This window comes from Cenococcum geophilum (genome assembly GCF_001692895.1).
Source record: "Cenococcum geophilum 1.58 unplaced genomic scaffold K441scaffold_46, whole genome shotgun sequence".
Classification (NCBI taxonomy): domain Eukaryota; kingdom Fungi; phylum Ascomycota; class Dothideomycetes; order Gloniales; family Gloniaceae; genus Cenococcum; species Cenococcum geophilum.
Genome location: NW_027137604.1, coordinates 721,311 through 744,138, shown reverse-complemented (window position 1 = coordinate 744,138; position 22,828 = coordinate 721,311). Strand labels below are relative to the sequence as shown.

General features: G+C 46.9%; 7 protein-coding genes across 7 annotated transcripts; 4 read left to right on the top strand and 3 right to left on the bottom strand.

Annotated features, from left to right (window-relative positions):
* Positions 1-28: 28 nt before the first annotated feature.
* Positions 29-1,081, top strand: K441DRAFT_455455 (ankyrin; the record flags this gene model as incomplete). The annotated part of the gene is made up of 2 exons (XM_067641734.1): positions 29-493; positions 581-1,081. Coding segments are annotated over 2 exons (966 nt in total), but the record flags the coding sequence as incomplete, so codon positions are not given.
* Positions 1,082-1,261: 180 nt separating this feature from the next.
* Positions 1,262-1,669, top strand: K441DRAFT_468631 (ankyrin; the record flags this gene model as incomplete). The annotated part of the gene is made up of 1 exon (XM_067641841.1): positions 1,262-1,669. A coding segment is annotated over one exon (408 nt), but the record flags the coding sequence as incomplete, so codon positions are not given.
* A 144-nt stretch (positions 1,670-1,813) lies between these two features.
* On the bottom strand, positions 1,814-4,415 carry K441DRAFT_665902 (uncharacterized protein). Its single transcript, XM_067649569.1, has 2 exons — positions 2,115-4,415; positions 1,814-2,034 (listed from the first exon to the last, which is right to left on the bottom strand). The coding sequence occupies exon 1, from the start codon at positions 4,250-4,252 to the stop codon at positions 2,216-2,218; it is 2,037 nt and encodes a 678-aa protein (XP_067500108.1). The 5' UTR covers positions 4,253-4,415; the 3' UTR covers positions 1,814-2,034; positions 2,115-2,215.
* Positions 4,416-4,583: 168 nt separating this feature from the next.
* K441DRAFT_578811 (DNA ligase 4) lies at positions 4,584-7,924 on the top strand (the record flags this gene model as incomplete). Its single annotated transcript, XM_067644306.1, has 7 exons — positions 4,584-4,681; positions 4,733-6,849; positions 6,913-7,044; positions 7,105-7,237; positions 7,295-7,385; positions 7,459-7,784; positions 7,837-7,924. The coding sequence occupies 7 exons, from the start codon at positions 4,584-4,586 to the stop codon at positions 7,922-7,924; spliced, it is 2,985 nt and encodes a 994-aa protein (XP_067500107.1).
* Positions 7,925-8,969: 1,045 nt separating this feature from the next.
* On the bottom strand, positions 8,970-18,147 carry K441DRAFT_578885 (uncharacterized protein; the record flags this gene model as incomplete). Its single annotated transcript, XM_067644310.1, has 6 exons — positions 8,970-9,036; positions 9,097-9,206; positions 9,287-13,300; positions 13,352-13,752; positions 13,804-15,421; positions 15,511-18,147. The coding sequence occupies 6 exons, from the start codon at positions 18,145-18,147 to the stop codon at positions 8,970-8,972; spliced, it is 8,847 nt and encodes a 2,948-aa protein (XP_067500106.1).
* A 475-nt stretch (positions 18,148-18,622) lies between these two features.
* Positions 18,623-20,038, bottom strand: K441DRAFT_665900 (uncharacterized protein). Its single transcript, XM_067649568.1, has 2 exons — positions 19,181-20,038; positions 18,623-18,900 (listed from the first exon to the last, which is right to left on the bottom strand). The coding sequence occupies exons 1-2, from the start codon at positions 19,635-19,637 to the stop codon at positions 18,788-18,790; spliced, it is 570 nt and encodes a 189-aa protein (XP_067500105.1). The 5' UTR covers positions 19,638-20,038; the 3' UTR covers positions 18,623-18,787.
* K441DRAFT_237487 (uncharacterized protein) lies at positions 19,553-20,497 on the top strand. The gene is made up of 3 exons (XM_067640690.1): positions 19,553-19,764; positions 19,833-19,993; positions 20,144-20,497. The coding sequence occupies exons 2-3, from the start codon at positions 19,892-19,894 to the stop codon at positions 20,435-20,437; spliced, it is 396 nt and encodes a 131-aa protein (XP_067500104.1). The 5' UTR covers positions 19,553-19,764; positions 19,833-19,891; the 3' UTR covers positions 20,438-20,497.
* Positions 20,498-22,828: the final 2,331 nt, after the last annotated feature.

Here is a 22,828-nt window from a genome sequence, read left to right as displayed (position 1 = left end):
TGTGGCTGATTGTTTACAACCCTGATCTCTACGCAAAGCTCTAAGGAACCTTCCAAAAACACTTGATGATACTTACACTCGTATCCTTGAGGATATTGAGGAGGATTTACAGCAGATTGCGTTCCGAGCATTAACATGGATATGTTTTTCAAAGGAACCTTTAACTCCTGAACAGGTCGCGGAGGCTGCTGTCATCGACCCGCAACTGTGCCCACCATTCCATCCTGAGTATCGTCTCTGTGATCCTGAGACAGATATACGGGATATACTTGGCAGCTTAGTATCCGCTCCTATTGTGGAATCCGAATTCGGAAAAGTGTGCTATTTACGGCTTGCCCATTTTTCAGTGAAAGAGTATCTACTCTCCGGTCGAATCCTCTGCAGTAAGAGGGTCTCAAAATTTAGCTTGACAGAGCTCATTGGCAATGCACTCATTCTTGAATGTAGTTTGCTCTATGTCTTCAACGCTGTTGACATTGACGAGATTGTTAGTGTTAGTGAGACTAAGCCAGCGACAACCACTTCTAGGTCACATGCTATCCCTAGAAGATACCTGGCAGCAGCGGCTCATCAGCAGGAGGTGTCCCTTGTGGAAAAATTCCCACTCCATGGATATATTGGAGCCTGGCTAGTAGACCACGCTCAAGAGCTGCGATTTCAATTTCAACGAAAATTGGAATCCCTTATCAAGCTTTTCCTTGACGATTCTGCATTTCGGTTCTGGAGTCAACTGTTCTGCTGGCCTCGGATAAAGACTAAAATCAGGCGATACATTTTTCTGGAGCCTGACTTCGACCATGCTCGACTATTTTTGGCATCCTACTGCGGATTTAGTGAAGTTGTAAAGGCTTTGGTTATAAAAACGACTATAGTTGGTGCGAGGGGACCGTGCAGCGATACCGCTCTGCGCTGGGCGTCTTCAAGTGGGCAGGAAGTAGTAGTGGAGTTACTCATCGATTCGGGGCTTAATGTCAACGCAAAGATGGACTACGGGTATTCCGCCCTTCATTTCGCTGTTTCCTCAGGGAAAGAAGCAACGGTACGGATGCTGCTTAAACACAAGGCCAACGTTAATGTTAAGGCAAATGACGGCGTGACTCCGCTCCATATCGCGTGCTCTGAGGGAAACGAGGCGCTTGTGCAGATACTGCTTTGCCACGATGCTGATACAAATGCCGTACAAAAATATCTCTACACCCCACTGCACTTTGCGTGCTTCAGCCGTAATGCGGCGGTAGTCCAGATGCTTCTCGATTCCGAGGCCGATATTAGCGCGCGAAATATGGCTGGGCAAACCGTCCTTCATTGCGCATGCAAAAATGCCCAGTTTGCAGTAACGCGCATCTTGCTCAGTCACAAGGTGGATATCGCAGCAAAAGATAGATATGGATTGACGGCACTGCATGAAGCATGCAAAAGAGGACACTTGGCCATAACGCGAGTTTTGCTCAACCACAAAGCGGACATCACGGCCAAGGATCGATATGGACTAACCGCACTGCATCATGTAACTCATTCGATTCCGCATCACACGCGAGGGGAGAGGACAGCAATAACACGATTGCTACTCAACCACGGAGCAGATATTTCTGCTAAAGATAGTAAAGGGATGACTGCTTTAGATTTAGCGTCTAGGCACAAGCATTTATGGATAGCGAAGGCACTTAAAAAAGCTGCTGCTAGGAATTCTGGGGATTCCAATGAAAAACTCCCGTAACTCGTAGAGATATCGGATAAGCGATGGACTCGTACAGCATACGGAAAAGCTTCATCGAGGATTAATAAGAATATGCTGATACTAGATTGCATGGTGACGGTTTGGAGGTCAGTTTTGGCGTTTGATAGAGGACCGAACATTTTGATCCAGGGTGAACTCCCTCGGGACTTTTATATCTATTTCATAAGTTTTCAATCGCTGTGATCTGAGATTCACAATGGTTTCATTAGCAAATAGAAAAGCAGAATTTTTGTTGTGGAACCAGATAGAGAACGATGGCAACGCTTCTCCACGACTTTACGAGAAAAGAGTTCAGACTAAAGTTCATATTTTTACCTCAGTATCCACAAACTGCGCATTACAGCAAAAAGTGGGTATAACAATGCAGTAAGCTCACCTAAACGCCTCCTACTCTTTCACACGATCAACCTTGTCTCTTTATTACAACTCCCAAACATGGGCCAGCTCTGTCCTACGTCATATTGTCATTCTATTCCGTTACCCCTTACCAACCTTCACTCTAACTCCAACGCCCCTAACACTGCCCCATACGCTCTCGCTTACTTTGACAGGCAACTTCCGACCTTTCAACCTCTGATCAATCAGCCACATACCAACTACAAACTCCTCTCGTCGCAGCCTGCCAATCTCGCGCCCATCCACAAGCGCCCACACCTCCTCTAACACATGTTCTGGCAGCCTACTCCTCATCCAAATATCCCTAACCACCAAACTCAGCACATCCCACGCAGCTTCCGACGGTTCATCCATACGATTCGGCGAGTGTGCCTTCGGCTTCGTTTGTGCACCAGGGGAGATATAGAGACTTTTATTTGCCGCCCATACACCCTCATAGCGTTTCCGCTCCCGCTCGGTGATGGTGTCGCGCCAGCGCTTGCGCGCGCCTTCGCGGTGTTTGTTAGGGTGTTTGCGGCCTACGCCCAAAACTCGTTTGCCCTTTCGCTTATATCGCTCGTTCTCGTCTTCGGTGTCGGAGGAGGAAGGCTCTTTTCGCATTGTGGTGCGGAGCTTGCCTGGTTCTGGCTTGGTTTTGGTCGGGGATGGGGAGCGGGAGTGGAAGGGGTGATGGTGTTTCTTCGCTTGATGGCGGGTTGGAAGAGGAGGGGCTGACGAACGGGCTGGTGAGGGTGATACGTTTCGGGAAGAGGCGAGCGCGGCACCGACCATTGCATTTGCGAGGGAGTCGCCAGTCATGTGAGGTGTAATCTGGCGGAGGGATTGGCGTTGGTACGTTGAGGTGGGTTGGTAGGAATTCGATGAAGGAGCTGGACGCGGGGCGGAAAACGTTTCAGGTGGCGTAGTCAAGCGGGCTAGCTGAGCTGTCTTAGCTTGAGGGTTAGGCTTTGCAGTGGTAGTTCGGGATAATGGCTTGGACTGTGGTTCAATGTAGGTTGAGGACATTACGCTATCAAGTCTATTCTTCCCAGACCGACGACGAGGCGGCAGGTCTGGTTTTGCTTTAAGTTCAGCTTTTGTTTCGGGGGCAGACTTGTAAGACGAGGGAGATGAGTCATTATCAAGGCTATCGAGAGATCCGGAGAGTGACTTGGAAGAGCGATGCATTGCTGTCGAGTCTTGGGATATTATCCCGGGCCTCCTTTTGACAGGGGGTATCGGTGGTTCTCCAGTTGTCTTTAAGGCCGTCAATCCGGTTGGTTTTGGTTTCGTTCTCGCGGTGTCCCACTTCTCACCTGGACTGATATCCCTCACTGGCGCATCTGACACCTCTGGAAGGGGCAAGGGAAACTTCCTCTGGGGTTTGGGGGATTTCACTGCGACTGGATCCCCGCGAGAAACGAAAACCTGCTGGGGTTCTTCTTTCACTGGGGTGGTAGGACGCACCTCTTCGAAGATCTTGACGAGAGAGTTGGTAGGTAAAATGGGAGTGTCATCCGTAGCCCTAACATCTCCAGAAGCTTCCCGATTATTGTCCATTACTATCGGCCCTATCGTGTGGCTCTTCTTTAACCCAACCAAACTTCCTCCCAAGAGATTGAGCCTCGTCTTGGCATTTCCCACGCTCCCAGCAGGCGGTAAAATCTCTCGAACTTCCATGTCCTTACGTTGTGATAACGGGGAAGAGAGTGTGTTCGGCTTTGGTCTGATGGGGCTATGCCTTGCTGCAGCTAATTTTGCGGCTATATTGGAGGGCGAGGAGGAACGGGTTGAAAATCCGTCAAAAGTGCTTGAACTGTTTGATTTGGTGGATAGCTGTACAGAAGAGGGGCTTGGGCGATAGCTGCCTCCTGTCCACTGCCTTTGTACCGGAGACAAACTGTTCTGTGGGCTAGACAGGCTAGGGCCTCGTTGATGTGCTGTGCCCGCTGTTGTTGCGGCCGCTAAAGCCCCATTGCTACCACCAGTAGAGTTGTTCACCAGTGGCTTCGGTTTAACCGGCGGCTTCGAAAAGGCGGAAGATGCTCCTCTGAGGGCAGCATCTCGAACATTGTACTGTGTTTCGCCCGGTATCTGGCCGGTTTGGGAGGGATTCCGAGTATTGTTTACTCCGTTCATCGAACCATTGGGCTGAGCCGGATGCAATGGAAGAGCGCTTTGAGCTTTCAGGACCTAGCATGTGGGGGGATAGATAGAAGATAGATAGAAGGATGGGTTATAGATATAACGAGAGTAAAGAAATAGAAAACCGCGTCTTCTCAAGGAATAGTATAAAGCTGAAGTTGTCTGCCGTTGTTCCTTAGCTGCGACTTTACTAGTCCACATTCGACTTAAATGGTCAGCTGACTGCGCGTCTCCCCGTAACACGGTACTACTGCTGCCTCATCACCTCCGCCCGCAAATAAAACTCATTAATGCTTTGATATTTCTCGACACAAGCATTGTAGCCATGGCAGATGATAGTGATATGCCCGATGCCGACGCCGTGGACGAACAGCACCGCCAGTATGGCCATGGCCTAGAGTCAGAAAAAGAACTAGACGCAAAGTAGGTTGTTGAATAACCTCCGGTCATTTCTAATATATGTTAACTTCATAGGTATCCTAATCGGCCTAAGAACATTCACAAAACACTCCCCTTTCATGATTTGTTCCTTACTCTCTTCAATCCCTTGGATGAGAATCGCAAGAAGCCGGGAGGGCTAGCTATAGCTAGACGAAAGCAAGGGCCTCATGGGCTAGCAAACCTCTCCCCGCATGAAGCACGCCGCAATATCATTGAAAAATTTATTGCAAGATGGCGAAAAGAAGTGGGTAACGATTTCTACCCTGCATTGCGCCTTATCATCCCAGATAAAGATCGCGACCGAGCAATGTACGGCCTCAAAGAGAAAGCTATCAGCAAATTACTGGTCCGTGTCTTGAAAATAGACAAAAACTCCGAAGATGGATTTAACCTACTCAACTGGAAACTACCAGGCCAGAAAGCAACCGTTGCCATGGCCGGAGATTTCCCCGGCCGCTGCTTTGACATCATCTCGAAACGACCAATGCGCACCACTGTTGGGAATATGAGCATTGCCGAAGTCAATGAAGAGCTCGATAAGCTGTCCTTCATGTCCAAAGAAGAAGACCAACTTACGATATTTCGGAAGTTTTACCAACGCATGAACGCGGAAGAAATAACGTGGTTAATCCGAATTATTCTACGTCAAATGAAAGTCGGCGCAACCGAGAAGACATTTTTGGACATCTGGCATCCGGACGCCGAGACGTTATTCAATATTTCATCAAACCTGCGTCGAGTATGCTGGGAGTTATACGATCCGAGAACCCGTTTGGACGGCGAAAACACCGGGATTTCATTAATGCAGTGCTTCCAACCCCAATTAGCAGCTTTCCAGATGGATAGCTTTCAGAAAATGGTTTCGAGAATGAAACCCACTGAGGATGATGATGTATTTTGGGTAGAAGAGAAGCTTGATGGCGAGAGAATGCAATTACACATGGTCGAGGATAAAAGCTTACCCGGAGGCAGGCGCTTCAAGTTCTGGTCAAGAAAAGCCAAAGATTACACTTATCTGTACGGTGACGCTTTTGAGAGCGAAGAAAGTGCTCTTACGAGGCATATCAAAAATGCCTTTGACCCTGGAGTCCGGAATATTATTCTCGACGGAGAGATGATCACTTGGGATATGGATGTGGACCGCATCGTTGGGTTTGGGACGTTAAAAACAGCTGCACTGTCTGAGCAGAAAAACCTATTCTCTAACGGCTCTGGGCAGCGCCCGGTGTACCGCGTTTTCGACTGTCTTTATTTAAATGATCAACCCCTCACAGATTTTACTTTACGAGATCGGCACAACGCTTTGGAACGAAGTATAATATCTATCCCCCGAAGGTTAGAAATTCATACTTATACCGAAGCACATACTGCGGCTGAAATTGAACCACTTCTCCGGCAAGTGGTCGCCGAAGCCTCCGAAGGCCTGGTGATAAAGAGCCCACGCTCCATGTACCGCTTGAATGAAAGGAACGACGACTGGATTAAGGTGAAACCAGAGTACATGACAGAATATGGCGAAGCGCTCGACTGTATTGTCATTGGCGGCTACTATGGATCTGGTCATCGAGGTGGCACCTTGTCTAGCTTTTTGTGTGGCCTGCGAGTCGATCAAAATCAGATTGATAGAGGTGCGCTTCCGACGAAGTGTTACTCTTTCTTGAGAGTTGGTGGTGGATTATCCCAAAGCGACTATAAAGAAATATGGCATCATACGGAAGGCAAGTGGCACAAATGGGATCCCAAGAGGCCCCCAACTGAATTCATCGAGCTCGGTGGCCATGCTGAAAACAGGCAATACGAGCGTCCCGATATGTGGATACGAGCTGATGAATCTGTTGTTGTCTCTGTGAAAGGGGCGTCTGTTAGTTCCTCTGATCAATTTCGAATGAATGAAACTTTGCGTTTCCCTCGATTTAAGAAGTTGCGACTTGACAAAGATTGGAAGTCAGCTCTATCAATCAGCGAGTTTATTGAACTGAGGAATAATGCGGAGTTGGAAAAGAAACAAAAAAAGACAGAATTCAAAATTGACGAATCGAGGAGGAAAAAAGCCAGGATCAGGAAGAAGCCTCTGGTTGTGGCTGGCAGCGAAGTCTTAAAGACAGCATATGGAGGCCCAGAGACTAAAATATTCGAAGGATTGAATTTCTGTAAGTGGACCGACCCCCGCCCATTAACATAAACATCCACAGCTGACAACGATCTCTTCGCAGTTATTTTGACGGAATCGCTGAGGCCAGTGAAGAAGTCCAAAGCAGAACTAGAGCAGATGGCGAAGGCCAATGGGGCTCAAATTGTCCAGAGAGAGAGCACTGCAGATAATCTCATCATCATCGCTGATCGACGTAATTCCTACCCCTCATAAAGCGCGTTTACGCATAATGACGACCACTGACTTCTCCTAGCACTGCTCAAGGTCACGTCACTTCAGAAACATGGCAGTCACAATATCGTACGCCCCATCTGGCTATTCGACTGCATCAGACAAGCAGAAGCCGATGTTGGTCGACCCAATTTACTCTTGCCCTACGAACCTAAGTGAATTCCCTAAGGTCTTTGTATACCAACGCGAACTGATGATTACCTCTAATATAGCCGTCACATGTTTTTCTTGAAGCCAGATGATCAATTTCAAATTGAAGGGAACGTTGATCAGTACGGCGACAGTTACGCACGAGATGTTTCTGTTGACGAGTTAGAGGAGGCACGTCAGGCTATACCATCCTTCAACCAGCGTTGTTGCTAACGAATCCTATTAGATTTTTCAACATCTTCCTGCCAAGTTCGAGGCCCGTTTTGAGCCCGATAGGTTCCTCGGTCAAGCTGATGATCACGGACTTGACCTTGGTTTACTTCCTGGTTTCATGTTCCATAGCCTAACTATCTACCTTGATAAGGCGCCTCTAGATGGATCCGATCAGATGCTGCAACAGTGCTCACTAGAGCCAGCGCTAGACTTTGCGAGCAGCACCATCCGGTTTGGTAGTGGAAAGGTGACTGATGACCTAAATAATACGAGTATCACTCATGTAGTTATTGGAAAGGACCGCTCAAGATTGCAGAGCATTCGAGAAACGATTTCTATGTTAGTTAATTGCAGTACTACCTTTTGTGATTCCCCCCCTAATATTTGATAGGAGAACGTGTCTTCCGCGAATTGTGACGTTTGACTGGGTCGATCAGAGTTGGAATGAGAAGACATTGCTGGATGAAGAGAGTAAGTGACTTCTGTTAAGTCAGGACGTATTTTTGACTGGCATTCTTTAGGATTTTTGGCTGCTTGAGTAATATGACATACGGAATAACGAAACACTAGACCGTCATCTGCTTGGATATGGTTGTCATAGCAGAGCGCTTGACGAGAGATTTGCCAACATTAAGCTGATTGCTTCCAAGCACATCCCTAAGGGCAACACGAGCTACAAAGTAGTATAGGTAATGACGATTATGATACGCTTATCAAACAGATCCAGTATGTGGAAGGCCTTGCTTTGAAACAGTCCCGAAAGAGAAATACATTTTTCTCTAAACATGTTTGAGAATCTATTTTTCCACTACACCCGCGATCTCCCAGTTAATTTTCCCAAGTAGAGGAAGTGGCCGATTCCGAACGTACTGATTTCACCCAGCCTGCTCCAGCCAGTCTTAGCCTGTACCTAAACCAGGTAATTGATGGTGCGCTGATAGTTAGGTTAGGTCCCCTTGCGGAGCCAATAAGGTGATATAATGCACTCTCAAAAAGAAACTGCGAGCGGGCAATTGAACATAGAAAACCTATACAATTACTACATCTTTGATTCAATCGGATCGGGTCTTGCTCATCCACCCATCCATCTATCCATCACCTAGCAGAACAACACCCTTTAGCACCATAAGTCTTTCCGTTTCCTAGGCCCAGGAGCCCAAAATAAATTACGCAAAGAACAATATTCGCCTCCCAACCAAACTACCAAGGCGTTCAACCACGCGATGCAGACATTGTGTATAAGGAAAACAAAAAGACAAGCGATGGGAAGCGCGAGGGCTTCACAAACGGGCCCAAACGCCAAGAGATGCTAATCGTAACATGGAGGAAAAGCTGGTCCACGATGGTGAGAGGCCGTGGTAGATGAATGGCCGTAGCTGCGGGAAAAAGATGAGGCATGCTAATTGAGCGAACTTTTTCTGTTTGCGGAGCGCTTCCTCTGTGGGCACTTAAAGTTATTGCCATCAATTAAGGAAGTGCTCAAAGGAAGGACATGGAAGGTCGAGCTAGGGTCGGTGGCCGATGCTATTGAGAGCGGGGGAGAGAGTGAAGAAATTTCTTGCCTAAGAGTAGCTTGCTCTTCCGGCGAGTTCTGAAAATGCTGTCAGTAACCAATTTACTTCATTTGAGAGCAGTGCTATAAAGAGCTTACGTGTCCTCCGAATCCTCGGCTGCGGTTGCCAAGCCGTCTTTTGGACGTGACTTGTGACTAATGTTCGTGAGGTGTCTACTTAGACTCGAGCGGATGGTTTCACGATCGGGCTGTGATGTAATTGTTAGTAATGAATACTCTTTAGAAGATCACAGGAGTTTCTGAAGGGTCTCAGTTTGATAGCACTCACCTCCGTCTGATCAACTCTACTCAATTCGTCAGCAAATTTTTGTCCCTCTGCCTCAAGTCCAACCTTTCCAGCCCCCTGCGTCCATTTCGCCCCAGTTCCGGATTTCAAACTACTCTCGTAGCTATCTGTCACACTCAGTGTGCTTCCTCTTCCGCTTGTGAAGCTCCTCCTCGGCTCACCGCTTGCTTCACTGCCCTCGTCGTCACTAGGACTACGGTCACGTACGCTGTTACTCTCACTCGTTCCTGAGAGGTTGGGAGACGTATTCAGCAGCGTAGATGAGTTGGCAATTTGGCGTAGGCGAGACTGCTGTTGCTTCGTCGGGCGGTGATGGGAGAACTTGTTTCCGACGATTGCACCAGCATGCGAGATGAGTGCTCTGATGACATCCTTCTTTAGCTGCAGAGCAAGGTCCAGATTCGACCATGTCTTGTTCCGATATTCCAGGATCGGCATACGAAATACAAGATCGTGGACGTCTTCCATGTTATGTTGGCCCTTACCCTTATAAGACAGACAGAGAACCATGCTTGGTATTTTGACATATGCCAGCGTCATATAGTTTGAGGCTCTAGTCATCATTTGCGTCAGATCATCAGAGCGGCCATCCTTGCTATTGGATTTGTTATTGTTAGCAGCACGATGTAGTGTGAAGCGCTTAGAGGATCTGTCGCCATCTGAGCTATTAGCAACCGATAGATTGGAGCCGGAACGGTAGCTGCTGGGGCGGGAGCTCAAAGTTAAGGTATCGGAGGAAGCATCGCGATTGCTGTGAAGTGTTTTACGAAGGTCAATTCCGGACTTGTTAGTTTCTCTGAAGAGTCGAAGATGATGCACGTTCGAGCGAACACCGTGCCCTGACGATTTAGGCCGACCAAGCGATGACTTCGGTTGTCGTTTCTCGGGAAGCGTTAGTGTCGGTTGCAGCCTCAATTCTAGTGAGCTAGCACTAGCTTCGGAATTTTTGAACAATTCCAGGTCAAGGCTCTGGACGTCGGCTGAAATACTATCAGAAGCGTGTTGCCCGGCCTCTGTCTCGCCTTCTTCCTCCTGAGTGGGTAGAATATGCTTGACCAAGAACGGCGAAAAGCCACCATTCTCTCCGTTCGAATTTGCGTTTGGGAAGATATATTCGAATAGTTTCATGCCAATTTCATGCTCCAGCTGTACCTTTAACGGGAAAAGATTGACTTCAAAATGATCCATAACCGGAATGCCAGCGATAGCTTCCAGCATAAACCAATGCACTCTTAGCATTTTAGTGTCGCGACCTTCAGCAAATGGCCTGTTGTTGTCGATGTAAGGTGCGATCATCTCGGGATATAGAGCATTAGGAAGCAGGTTAAGCCCATGGATACGCTCAATCTCCATAGAATTCAGGTTCGATCCATCATTATTGTCAGTCCGGTCATACAGCGCATTCTTTAGTTGAAACTCTGCGAGCGACTCTGAACTCTCACGCATAAGGTGCCACACAATTTCAGATGCCGAGATATACCATCGAAGTAGGCCATTAGACTGCTTGGTTTGAGCTCGGTCGTCCATTTTTCGCTGTGACGTTGTAATGGCTTTCATGATGAAGAAAAGTTCATCTTCGCAGACAGTCAGATCCTGTTCCATTGTTATGCGATCTCTCCATCCCTGGCGATCGAGATACTTCTCGTTGACTTGAAAGTGGAGCTTAATCTCTTCTAGTTGCCGAATTCTCTCTTGGAGGCTGATGACCATCTCCGGTGCTCCAGTAAGGTCACTGAAGTCAGAAGCAAGCATGATTTTTTCCAGCCTCTCGCTTCTTGTCTTCTCTAATGGCTCGCTGTACAGCAGTAAATCGAGCACAATAATGTACATTGCATAATATTGCGTGGAATTGCACAGAGCTCTGACATGTGGGAAGTCGATCCAGAGATGATCAATGCGGTTCTCAAGATTTTCCGGACTTCTACTATGACTGGAATTTGCGCCAGTGACATCGTCATTGTATTTGAGCCGAAGAGTGTTATACTTATCGTATCGCATACTAGCTGAAGTCCTCTGTATAACTCTCTGGAACCCGAAAGGATTAGTATTGAACTCGAACATGACCTCGAATGGCACCCAAGGTGGCCAAGACGATCCCTTTGGTGTACCGTATGTACTTCCGGAATACATATGAAGGTCTTCAGTGGTAAAGGTCCTTGAATTGGTGACAAAAATCTGGAGACTGTCCATAGCGGCTGAGAATCTGCGTTGCACTAGGCCGCTAACGTCGTCTGTCACCCTATCTTTGTCCATAATCTGGATGACTTTCAACTGCATCCCTTTAGCAGTAACTAGAACGGCGGATTTGGTGTTCTTTTCACTCTGGAGCTGGATCTGAGGTGCAATCAGACGAACGTGATAGGTGTTTTGTGGAGTATACTCAAGGGCGATATAATCGCCCATATTGTCGGCTGACGGTTTTGTGCTTTCAGAATGAACTGGATCATTCGCGCTGACAAACTTCTTTCCATCTTCTAGTAGTTGTTGAACCCGATCATTGATGCTCAGCTCATCGTCCTCTTGTGGTGAGAGGGGACTCGTCGCCGAAGAAGTGCCGCTGTTAGTATGGGGCATTGGTGACTGTTTTGATTTGGACTGCTCCTCCACAATATCTAGGATGAACTTAACTGCTCTTCGGGACATGTAGTAGACGAAACCCCGCCGCTGGCTGACCTGGTGGATATATCGCAGAATGATATTTCGAAGCGAGTTGCTCCACTTGAGATGCACATTGTGAACAATGAAACGGTTGTTGAAGTCGCTGATATAATCAGCCAGGGGCGTTGAATCCACACCTTTCACTTCAGGATCCGACACGTCATACTCTTCTCGAGCCTCAAAATACTCATCCTCTTCATTCTCAATTCCAGGGACGACCCGGGGGTCATTCTGCTCGAGACGGTTTACGAGACTGTTGTACATTGACCGGAGCAATTCCTGCTTTCTTTGGAGCGTGATGCTATGGTTGCGTAGTAGCTCAATGCGTTTCCTCATATGATCTTGGTTTTCACTATCACGAATGACCTTCAATTCTTGTTCCCCAATAGCCCGCTGATTTTGCAGCACCTGCTCATTCACTCTTTTAAGCCGTTCCTGAATAAGCCTACATTGTACCCTGCGGGGATCATTTCTCGCCGACATAACACAATAGTGGGTGTCTTCGTTTCCAAAGGGACTGGATCTATGAGAATCTCCGGAAACATAGTCAGGGTTGTCCGTTTGACGGAAATATGTAAAGCGAGGTGCAAATGCTAGAGGCAAAATAGTGGTCTCGGGATTACGATCGGCGGGTAGTATCCATCCAAGTTCAACAAAGTCATCCATGTCAACCCACTCGAAGTTCTGATCAGGTATGGTGAATTTAGAAAGATCCGCGCCAATGTGGTCTTCTTGATAAGAAGCAAGCATTTCATCAGTCGCAGTTTCCAGATCCCCTGGGTTTGTTCCACTAATGCTTGCGGATACGGCTCGGACATCAGCTGAAATGAAGTCAACCTGAGCCTGATTAATTCGCATGCCAGTGGTTTGATTCTGCTTGTTATTTTCTTGATTTTTTGGGACTTGAACTTGGGTGCGGAACTCCTCGCGACGCTGATGAACATCCAACATGAAGCTATCCAGGCGAACTTTGAGGCCAGTAGCAGAGACTACACCTCCGCCGTAGTCCTCGGCATCTTTATGTTTGTATATGTGGCTCATGTATAGCGGAGACAATAGGAGGTTGTACTTGATGGTTGCAAGGTGGCGGCCGAATTTCTTACTTGACTTTTCCACACCGGGCCAAAGCTTGCCTTGACGGATTGGGAGAGACATGACGCCGGAGAACATAGACCACCAGCTGTAGAAATGGGTGAAGAACCGGGGGGTAAGATGGACGCTATTGTAATTCGTGGAAGGTTCAAGATTTGATACGTCCCAGTTTCGGTCAAAGGGGGCAGCGACGGCAACGGACATATGGATGTGGTGACTTCGAAATCCTCGGAAGGCGTCGTATGGCTAGTAAAACGTCAGTCACTTATTTCCATGGAATAGTAATATAGGCCTTACCTTTCCGTCTACAGACTTCGCATATTTAGGGTTCTTCCACACTACCTCGTAGTGAGGTATAAAGTCGAATGATCGCCCTCCATCATCTAGATTCCTTTCGAAAACTAGGCCAGACAGCCATTGAACATTGCCGTTCAGTTTCATGATCGTCTTTTTGAAAACAGCGGTCTGATTGTAGCTTGAGATACTCGAAGATGCTTCCGAGTTATTAGAGCGATCGAGCTCAGATTCTTGTCTTGCGTAGTGACCAAGGTCAGGAATCGCCAGAATGTAACCACCGCTATTGACAACCATGAATTTCTTGGGATCGTTATCGTGGGATATGGTCCAGCGGACGTCGTTGTGCCAACACATTACAAAGCCAGCACCTTGTCCTGTGACCATGTACGGATCTCGGGAACCTAGTCTACTCAGTCAGTAATGTGTAATGGATATTTGAAACGATCACGGACCTTTGAGTATAAGATGGACATCTCCGTCACCCTTCCATGCAACTTTGACCCGAGAATGGAAAGTTAGCCTAATCTTGTCCCAAAAACCCACTCTCTCAGATGGGTCAATGGCTGGTTTTGTGAACCCTTCTATGACTTGCATCATATCTTGGATTGCTGGTTGGTATGATGTGCCCCAAGTAATGCGTGTGGGATACCCGCTGTTGATCTCGATGTCTACATCGGAATAAGTCTTGACAGGAGATACGGTCCTTCGAACATCGATAGCAAAACCACCAGACTCTTCACCCGACTCTATTGTCTCCGGCGGAACTACAACGATTCGGGAAGTTCGGGAAGACTCTATATCTCTGAATTCCTCTGCAATGACAAAGTCTGTCCGCAAGGATAAGCTTGGTAACCTTGGTGATTGCCCATGCCGTATTGCTGGGACATGAAGCAAAGGCAAGGGATAGTCACGCAATGTAACTCTTGCTTCACCCATATTGATTTGCACATGCGTTGGTATGAGCAATGAATACTGCATGTCGAATGGCATGCCTTTACCGATCCGATTAAGAAACTTGGGGTAATCGTGGACAGGAAAAGATGGCTTGTCTAGAAGAATGTCCAAATCACTAATGAGTACTGCCATGAGAGCTGGGCGTTGGGGGATTGCAAGAATCGTCTCCTTCTGTTCGACTTCATCCGGAAGTTCATCAAGGCCCCAAAAGATGGATCGTATATCTTGCATGGCACGGTTTTGGCAAGTAAGACCATGGTCAATTCTTTTCTTCCATGTCTGGGCGTTTAGCCGATCTAGTTTATCTCGTGCTTTTCCAGCTGTGGTTCGAGAAATCTCGCTCAAGTCTGAATACCCTTCCTTATCGTAGCGCATCTGCCGATCCGGCCTGCATGAGCGCCCGGGAGAGTCACGATCGCTGTGGACCTCGCTCTTACTACGGTCTTTAATGCTCTTTTCTTTGCGAAGCTTGCTCCTCCCACGTGGCTGATGAGCCGACTTGGCACGGTAGCGGGAGTTTCCACGCCGATCTTCCATCTCTCTAAGTTTCTTCAGCTTCAAGTTGAACGCGTCTTCTCGAGCAAGTCTCTGCTTCTGCTCCAATAGTCCAAGACGATAAATAACTCCAAGTTTCCATTCGAAGGAACCATCCTCAATCTCGAAAAGCAGCGCTTGGCTTCGTAGTGATATTCTGGGGACATGTTTCGGCACCTCTGGCTCCTTATCTAGAATGTATTCGTTGCTATTTGTTTGGAAACGATGATGCAGTTGTTGAACTGTCTTTACAACGTTTGTTAAGTTGTCGAATACTTTATGCACGACCAGCTGATGAGGGACTGCTAAGCGTATGGCGTCAGTCGCAATATCGATTGATTTTTCCTCCGTGATCATTGTTCCGTATTTCCGTCGGGACTGTCTGAAGTCTACTCGAAGTGTCTTCACACTCACAACACGGCTCCATACGCGCTTGATCTTTGGTGTCTCGGTGTAAAGTCGTACAAGTCGTGACCTCACGAATGGGTTTGTCCATCTATGGCGGCCGGCCTCCAACCCATGGACTTGCACCATCAAGGGCGGATCGGAAGGCATGTCGGCCTTAATTTGCACAAACGCTGCCTTGAAGTCCAGTGCGACACATGTCGGCCTTAATTTGCACAAACGCTGCCTTGAAGTCCAGTGCGACACATGTCGGCCTTAATTTGCACAAACGCTGCCTTGAAGTCCAGTGCGACAATCTCATTTCTCAAGCCTGTGGCCGGATCTATATCGTCCCCATCCATAGAAGGCGGAGACAGATGCCGGGCCATTCGCGGCTCGCTTGCAACTCCATTCGAACGATCTGGTTGGCTATTGAACGTTTTGCGAAGGACCACCGCAGCAACACCAAGTGCAAAATGGCGGTATAAAGAGTAATGAATGAATAGGCTTTTAGCATAGGAGTTGATATGGAAAACGGGGCCCAACTTATCAGTCGATGTTGTAAAAGCTACTTCAATTCGTGGAAGTGAGAAAAACGGCTCTTGTTCCCAGATATCAGCAGCCTCAACCACAAAGCCTTCAAGACCTTGCCAATGTAGTGCAAGACGCCTACCGTCAGTGCTATCTCCGAGCTTTCTTCGGGGAGACGCTGGGCTTGATGGTTTAAGGAGATAATCATCACGGTTAATGGTTCTGCTTGCTCTTCGCCTTGATGGACGTGAATCAGTATCATCACCCTTGTTTTGCTTGTACTCGGCAGTCCAGGAATCGAGATGTAGAGCAAGGCCTCGAGTATGCTTGGATACTTCCGGGTCCACCCCCGCCACCTCAATGTTGAAGTCCGAGCCTTGGAAATGAGCATGGAGGAGCCACGCAGGCCACCTTCGCAAGAAGTTTGGTCGTCTGCTGCGTGGTGAAACTTGTCTCTTTCGAACAACATCGCTCTGAAGCTGAGCTACGATCTGACGGAGGCCTTCACTTATCTCTGGTCGAACCATGTAGATCGAGAAGGTTTGAATGTTACCATTCATAACCACAATAACTTCTGGCGAAGCACTGAGTTGAAGTTTCAGTTCTAGACTATCTGTCAAAAGGAGGTTGTGCTTTTCGCTGGATGCTGTTTGATAGTAAAGTTGGTGGGAGTTGATTCGAAACGTAGAAATAAGTGAGTAATGGAGATCCCCGTCCGCCGAATGCGATGATTCCACATCCAGCGAGATTGATGACATAGCCGATATTAGTAGATCAAACTCATCGGTCTCCTGCTTTGCAGGCTCCATTGGGGGGAGGGTTACTCGAATTACAGGCTCATGAATGGATATCTTGATGCTAGCTTTCGGGAGAAGACGAGAGAGCAAATGACGCTTGTGATGTCGCATTGGCGGTTTTGATCTCTTTTTGGAATTTTGGAAAAGCGCCAGTACAAAGGGTAAGTGCTTGGGATCCAGATCGAGGGATGGGGAGGTGACCACGAGGTTTGCAAACAGAATGTTAGTATTTCTCTCGTCCACATTTTTCTCTTTCGAAAATTGGATTGTCTTCGATGGAAGAGTAGTATTGACTGTGGTTGTTGCCATGGGTACATAGAGAAGCCGCTCGGGGTGATCATGGCCATCATCAATACCCACTGAAATAGATATGGCTGCAATAAGGGCCTGATGCGCGATATCATTTGGAGAGAAGTACATTAAATGCGCAGGACTCCGAGGGTCAAGTCGTAACAAATCCATTCCCACCTCCTTCATGGACATATTGAGGAATATTGGAGGGCCAGAGGAATGAACTGACTGGATTTGCTTAGTCAAACCAAAGAAGCTCACGGCAAACTGGATTTCCTGGATACCCCTCAGGATAGAGCTAGCAAATTCTTTCGAGTCAGAAACCGTCCGAACTATATTTTCTTCGCGGCTCCCAGGTTGGTCCAACTCTTCCATAACATCTGTGAACGAAATTTCAGTCTCACTTGCATTTGTTGCTCGCCTTCCGTAAACGCTGCGGCAATGCTTGGCTCGATCCATGCTGGTCCTGATATCGTCATATGGAAGACTCAATCGACCAAGCTTCAGCGCAATGGATGCATCACGTAGACCATCCAAATCTTTGTAGAGCAAGCCATGTATGTTGAGTGTACAATGATCCAGAATTTCCGTGGAATCCTTACCTTCTGGCGTAAATAGAACGCTTCGAACTGTAAAAATCCACTCAGCAGGCCGTTGTTTCTTCGATGAATTCGACCTCCGATGCTGGAACAATCGACTTCGGTCCAAGGTCTTGCGTCTAGTATCAACAGCCATTGTGAAACTTCCGACCTGAACAGACCCAACATCCACAATAGCAAGAGTTGATGTTGACGCAACCAGGTCCACTAGCCTTATCCATTTGATTTTCCGGTGTAATCGCTTTATCCTCTCTTTGGCACGTGTCAGTGTTTCCCAAGTTCGACTTCTCTGACTTTCAAAGTCACCATTATCGTCCAATGCATCCTCCTCCCCTGCTGAAGTCTCAGACGAGGAGATGTTGCCAGATATCTTTTCAGTCGATCCGTTTGCCCAGTGTGTCCATGGAGCACGCTTTCGCGGTTTCTCACCCAAAGTCTTTAAATCTACTGTGACCTTTAACTCCGTCAAGACTACACTAAGCCACGTCGGTTGTGCGAAGGTAGGACGATGTAGGGTGAGGCCGAGGCCGCGAATTTCGATCTTGAGTCCATCTTTGGGCGTATATGCAATGCGGCGCAAACCAGAGAAACCCAGTCTCTGGATGGATATGCCGGTTACGACTCGAATGAAGGCGAAGAGAACGAAGGAGGAAAGGTAGGCGAGCAGGATAAGCCCTGCCACGAAGGAGACAGAAGGAAGCACCATTGTCGATTAACCGCCATGGGTTGTTGCCCTTTGTTGCGCGGTCCCAGGTGGTGCTCGGTGGAGCTGCTCACAGGCTTTCGGAAAGTCGCCGAAGAGCTCACAATGAATAACAAGGGCCATGCTAAGGAATCACCATCATCGCGATAAAGTCGTCAAGGTGGCCGCTGTTGGGATGTCGTAATGCGGCACAAATAAATGACGGAGGTGCCGGAGCTACCGGAGACGCAGACTCCCCTCAAACAGCGCAGAAATTGTCGAAAGCAAAGAAGCTGATTAATATGACTGATTGGGGATGCCTTCGATAGATGTCGGAGCTGGCACCGTCGAGAGTTTATCTGTTGCACGTCAGAAGAATGCCCAGATGTCACCCTCGCGAGCTTCCAAGGCAGGTCTAACTTGCCTTGTCCCTGCCACGCTTACCTTGCCGACCGGAAAGGCCAGGCAGAACCAATGGCACGCGAGCTCAACACCAAAAGTCTATACAAGATGACACTGCAACTATTGACCGATCTAAAATTTAAAATAGATTCTACGTATATCCACAGACTATCGATCATGCTAAATTTGCATATTAATCAAATAATTGAACGAGCACTCCTCCAGCATCATAGTCTATCCCCACATAACAGTTTTTGAAATATCATCCAACTGCAACTACTAGAACAAAATACCTTCTAAATAACCATCGAATTCCACTAATCGAATCCGAACAACCGAGCTTTCTTAATCGAACTCTACCAATCAAATCTTTCCGTACGCAGCATAATCTCCTTACTAAGACCTCCCCCCGTCTACACCCGTCGCTGTACACCTTCTACAACATTACATACGTCCACCTTCAATCCGTTAGGTCCACATCATATTACCGCCGTTCTTTGATTTCCTACAAATCCGTGAATCACCTCTGTAATATTCGGTCGCACACCTAGGCGAAGCAAGGAGTGTCCTGGGCCACGTATTATCATCTCTTTCGCTAAAGTATCGCCGCTGTCTTTCTGTGAATTTGAGTCAATGCTGACATCAATTTTATCAGTCGATAGAGGCACAGTCACGGGTGTTGCTCCCATGGACGAATAAGTGGAACCAGCGAGTGAGGTGCGGTCTGTCACGTACACATTAATGGTAAGAGAGTCTTCCCCGAGTGCCAAGCTGGCAGCGGCAAGTTCTTCAGATATCCACCCCATGTTCTCAGCTTTTCGGACCATCCAGACAAGACGCACTCGCCTCGTAATTGCTCTTTCCGCCCGCATGCAATTCACAAGGTACAACAACAACGGCAGCACGGCTGTTATTCCACCACCACAGGCGATTACAATAACGTCTTGATAACGGTGCACTAGAGAGCGTATGTGCCGCAAGGCCCATCGACGACAGTTGAAAAATGATGTTCCAGAGTGGGTGTATTGGATGCGAAATTGAGAAGTGTGCTTGTGAAGCTGGTATGATAAATCGAGGGTTATTTGGAGAATCACCATAGTCCGGTTCTCCATTTTCATTCTTTCCAGAGAAACCATATACAAACTTGTTAATAAAGCAAGCTAGGAGGCCTTAATTTAGCAAGCAAGAAAGCTGGAAGGAGGTTAGCTTGCTTGTTAAGCTTGCTTAGCTTAGGGGTAGGCAAGTGCTCTACCCTCCCTATAAGGATGCACAAACCATGTACTCACGCCTCTTTGTTATGCTTTAAGTTTATTTAGCAATTCTTCGCGATGTCTTACCGGCTAGGAACCCTCCTCAGTCTATACTTATGTATTATTCTCAGCGTGGCTTTGGTGGAGGCTGTATTATATTCTACCACTCCAACTGGGATCCTTTAGAAACCCCTGTATCTAAGTCTGGGCTAGGAGACGTACGTATAGTCTTATTTACGAACTTGGAGCTTAGTCATCCGGAGATATTCCAATGTATATGCGCTATTTGCTCTTAAAGGGTTGGGCCTTCTTCGAAATATTGGAAACTACTTAGATCTACCTCTCAACTAATTTTCTATTGGGCTCAGATTGTTACCGCAGGCAAAAAATTTGTTACTACTTGGAAACCCACAACATCTATCGCCATATCTCTCGTACTATTACAGGAGCCTTCGACCAATGTCGTTCCAGTCACAGCAATAGCTGAGGAGATTTCTAATACGGGCACCTTTGGCTGGACACCTAGCACTAGTCTAGAATCAGATTCACACTACGGTCTTCAACTCATTGTGGATAGTACCGGGCAATATCGATGTGAGTATGGACCAGAGGTTTGGGGTCGCATCACAGAATACATTGGATGCACGGAAGTGCGGAATTAATGTTCATTGTCGAGGGTTTGATAGACTCGACAAATCCACAATCTCAAATACTAGTGCAGCAAAAACTTGTTCATCCCAACCAGCTACGCTGCCCTCTTCGTCTCCGTTCTCCCAACATCCATCGTCTGCTGTTTCTTCGCCGACATTGGCGGAATCCTCGCCTCCAAGCATTGTATCATCTCCTAAACCCGCCGCTACTTCCTCCACCACCGTTACTAGTCCGGCTGAGTCGTCTACTTATTCTTCTTTTGCTATTAAGCAGTCCTCTGTTAGCGTTGTCTCCTCCGTCATTCCGGCTTCCGTCTCTTCAGCATCTAACGTTGGTGATGCCACTCAGGTTCTCGTCTCTATACCATCTTCCCGGTCCGCATCTAGTTCAACAATTTTCGGAAATTCATTGGCATTAGTTATCCTTCCTGGCGCTTCAAGCTCTAGTGGACGATCTATGAGCTCTAAGATTGGCATTGCCGCAGGAGTACCTGTTGGATTATTGATTGTTGCCTCAATTGTTTCATTCTACATACTACATCGGCGCCACAAAAGTAGGGTCGCCGATAATGACGGATCGGGCCAGCCCGCTGCCACCGACTATGTTCGTGAAGCTTACGAGATCCAAGGTCGCGGTATATCAAGGTATGAGATGATCACTAAGGCAAATACTGCGGAGCTTTCTGCAGACGGAAAGGGCGTGGAAACAAGGGCAGTGGCTATTGAGCCCTCTGCTGTGTGTTGAAAGTAGATACATTGGTTGCATAAATTATCCCTCCAATCTTGGAGGGCTGGTAGCTATATAATACAATATTGAGGAGGCTGGGTACCCAGCCTTCTTACGCCACCAGAAGGTCGAATCTCAACACTGTGGAAGAGTCTATTCCATATGGAAAAGCGGAACTACCTGCTGAGATACCTAGACGACCAAATGATGCTGAGCGGGTAAGTCAAGCTCAGTTGAGAAATAGATACCCATAATTACAAAGCACATCTTTCTATTTCTAATAACGGCTCGCTGTAGCCAGGCTGCTTCATTGCATCACAGCATTGATGTATTTGAAGCCAAGCCAGCATAATCAGCTAGCTGTAGAAACCGAAGAGCGCCTGATTCAAATTAGGTAAAAATTTCATTACTGTCTGTGATCATTGTCTGAACTTCGGGGCGATGTTTCTATAGTACGGTGTTAATGAAATTGAGATTATATATTGTAGCAAGAAGCAAGTGTAGAGCAAGCTTTCCTCAGCAGGAGTCGGCGTGTGGAGGGCGGATTACGCTTGCGGGAGATGTGCCCGGCTGTAAATGAATTTAGGACTAGGAAAGATTTCATTTAGCTTATTCAAATACTTAACTATTCTCATGACGCTTCTTAAAATTAAATTAAGTTTATAATTAAAGGAATAAAAAGGAAGTACTTTTACTTAGTAATAAATTAGTAAAAACTAATGTAAGCTTTGCAGTGTTTACCTCAGCGAGCTCAGACTAAGAAATCGATTGTGCGGATATAGGAATATCCGCACCGTCCGCTAAGCTGATTTAGGACGGCAATCGTTTTCTTGGTCTGAGGCACTTTGGCGAGCTTTATAGAAAACCTAAACACGGTTTATATAAGAAGACCTTATTAACTTTAACGAAATTAATCTACCCTCCCATAATACCTGTTAATATAAAAATTACACCAAATTATAGAGAAAAGCCTACTCTATAAGTTATGAGATCTTCAGCTCCTTATACACGCGCGACGTTAAGAGGAATTCGTCACCGTAGAGGCCCCAATTCTACCTCTATACCGCCGAGCCGTGCAGTAAACACTAACGCTGAACGCTTACATCCACGCCGCCAGCCCTCTACACAGCCAGTGGATATTCTAGCGGATATTCCATCTGCTAGTCAGACAAAGATATTAAAGGAAGAGAAGGTTAATATCGTAAAGGACCTTCTATATTAATAGGGCTGGTCTTTTTATAGGCTAATCTTTAAGTACTTAGAAAGCGAGAACGGGCATAGAGGTAATAGGAAGAAGAAGAAAGTAGGGGACCTACTTATTGCTTTACTAGAGAAAAATGAAATATAAGAAGAGCTTATTAATAGGGCTAAAATTTATATAACGCTAGTAACCTATACTACCCACTATATTTAGAAAGAATTTTACTAACTATAATTATAACGCGGCCCCTTTAACACATGGACTCCAGATATAGAGTTTTAGGATATTAACCTTAAGAATATAGCCCAGTTTATTTAGCAGCACGGTCCGCTACTATTTTAGCTTATTAAGGGGATATCTGTATTAAATAGAGAGGAATATAGTTAGGATCCGCATGGCGGACGTATAGTTATAGTTACCTTTATATTCCTCTTAGGGTTTACCTAAAACTCTATAAATGGTTTTACCCGTCTAC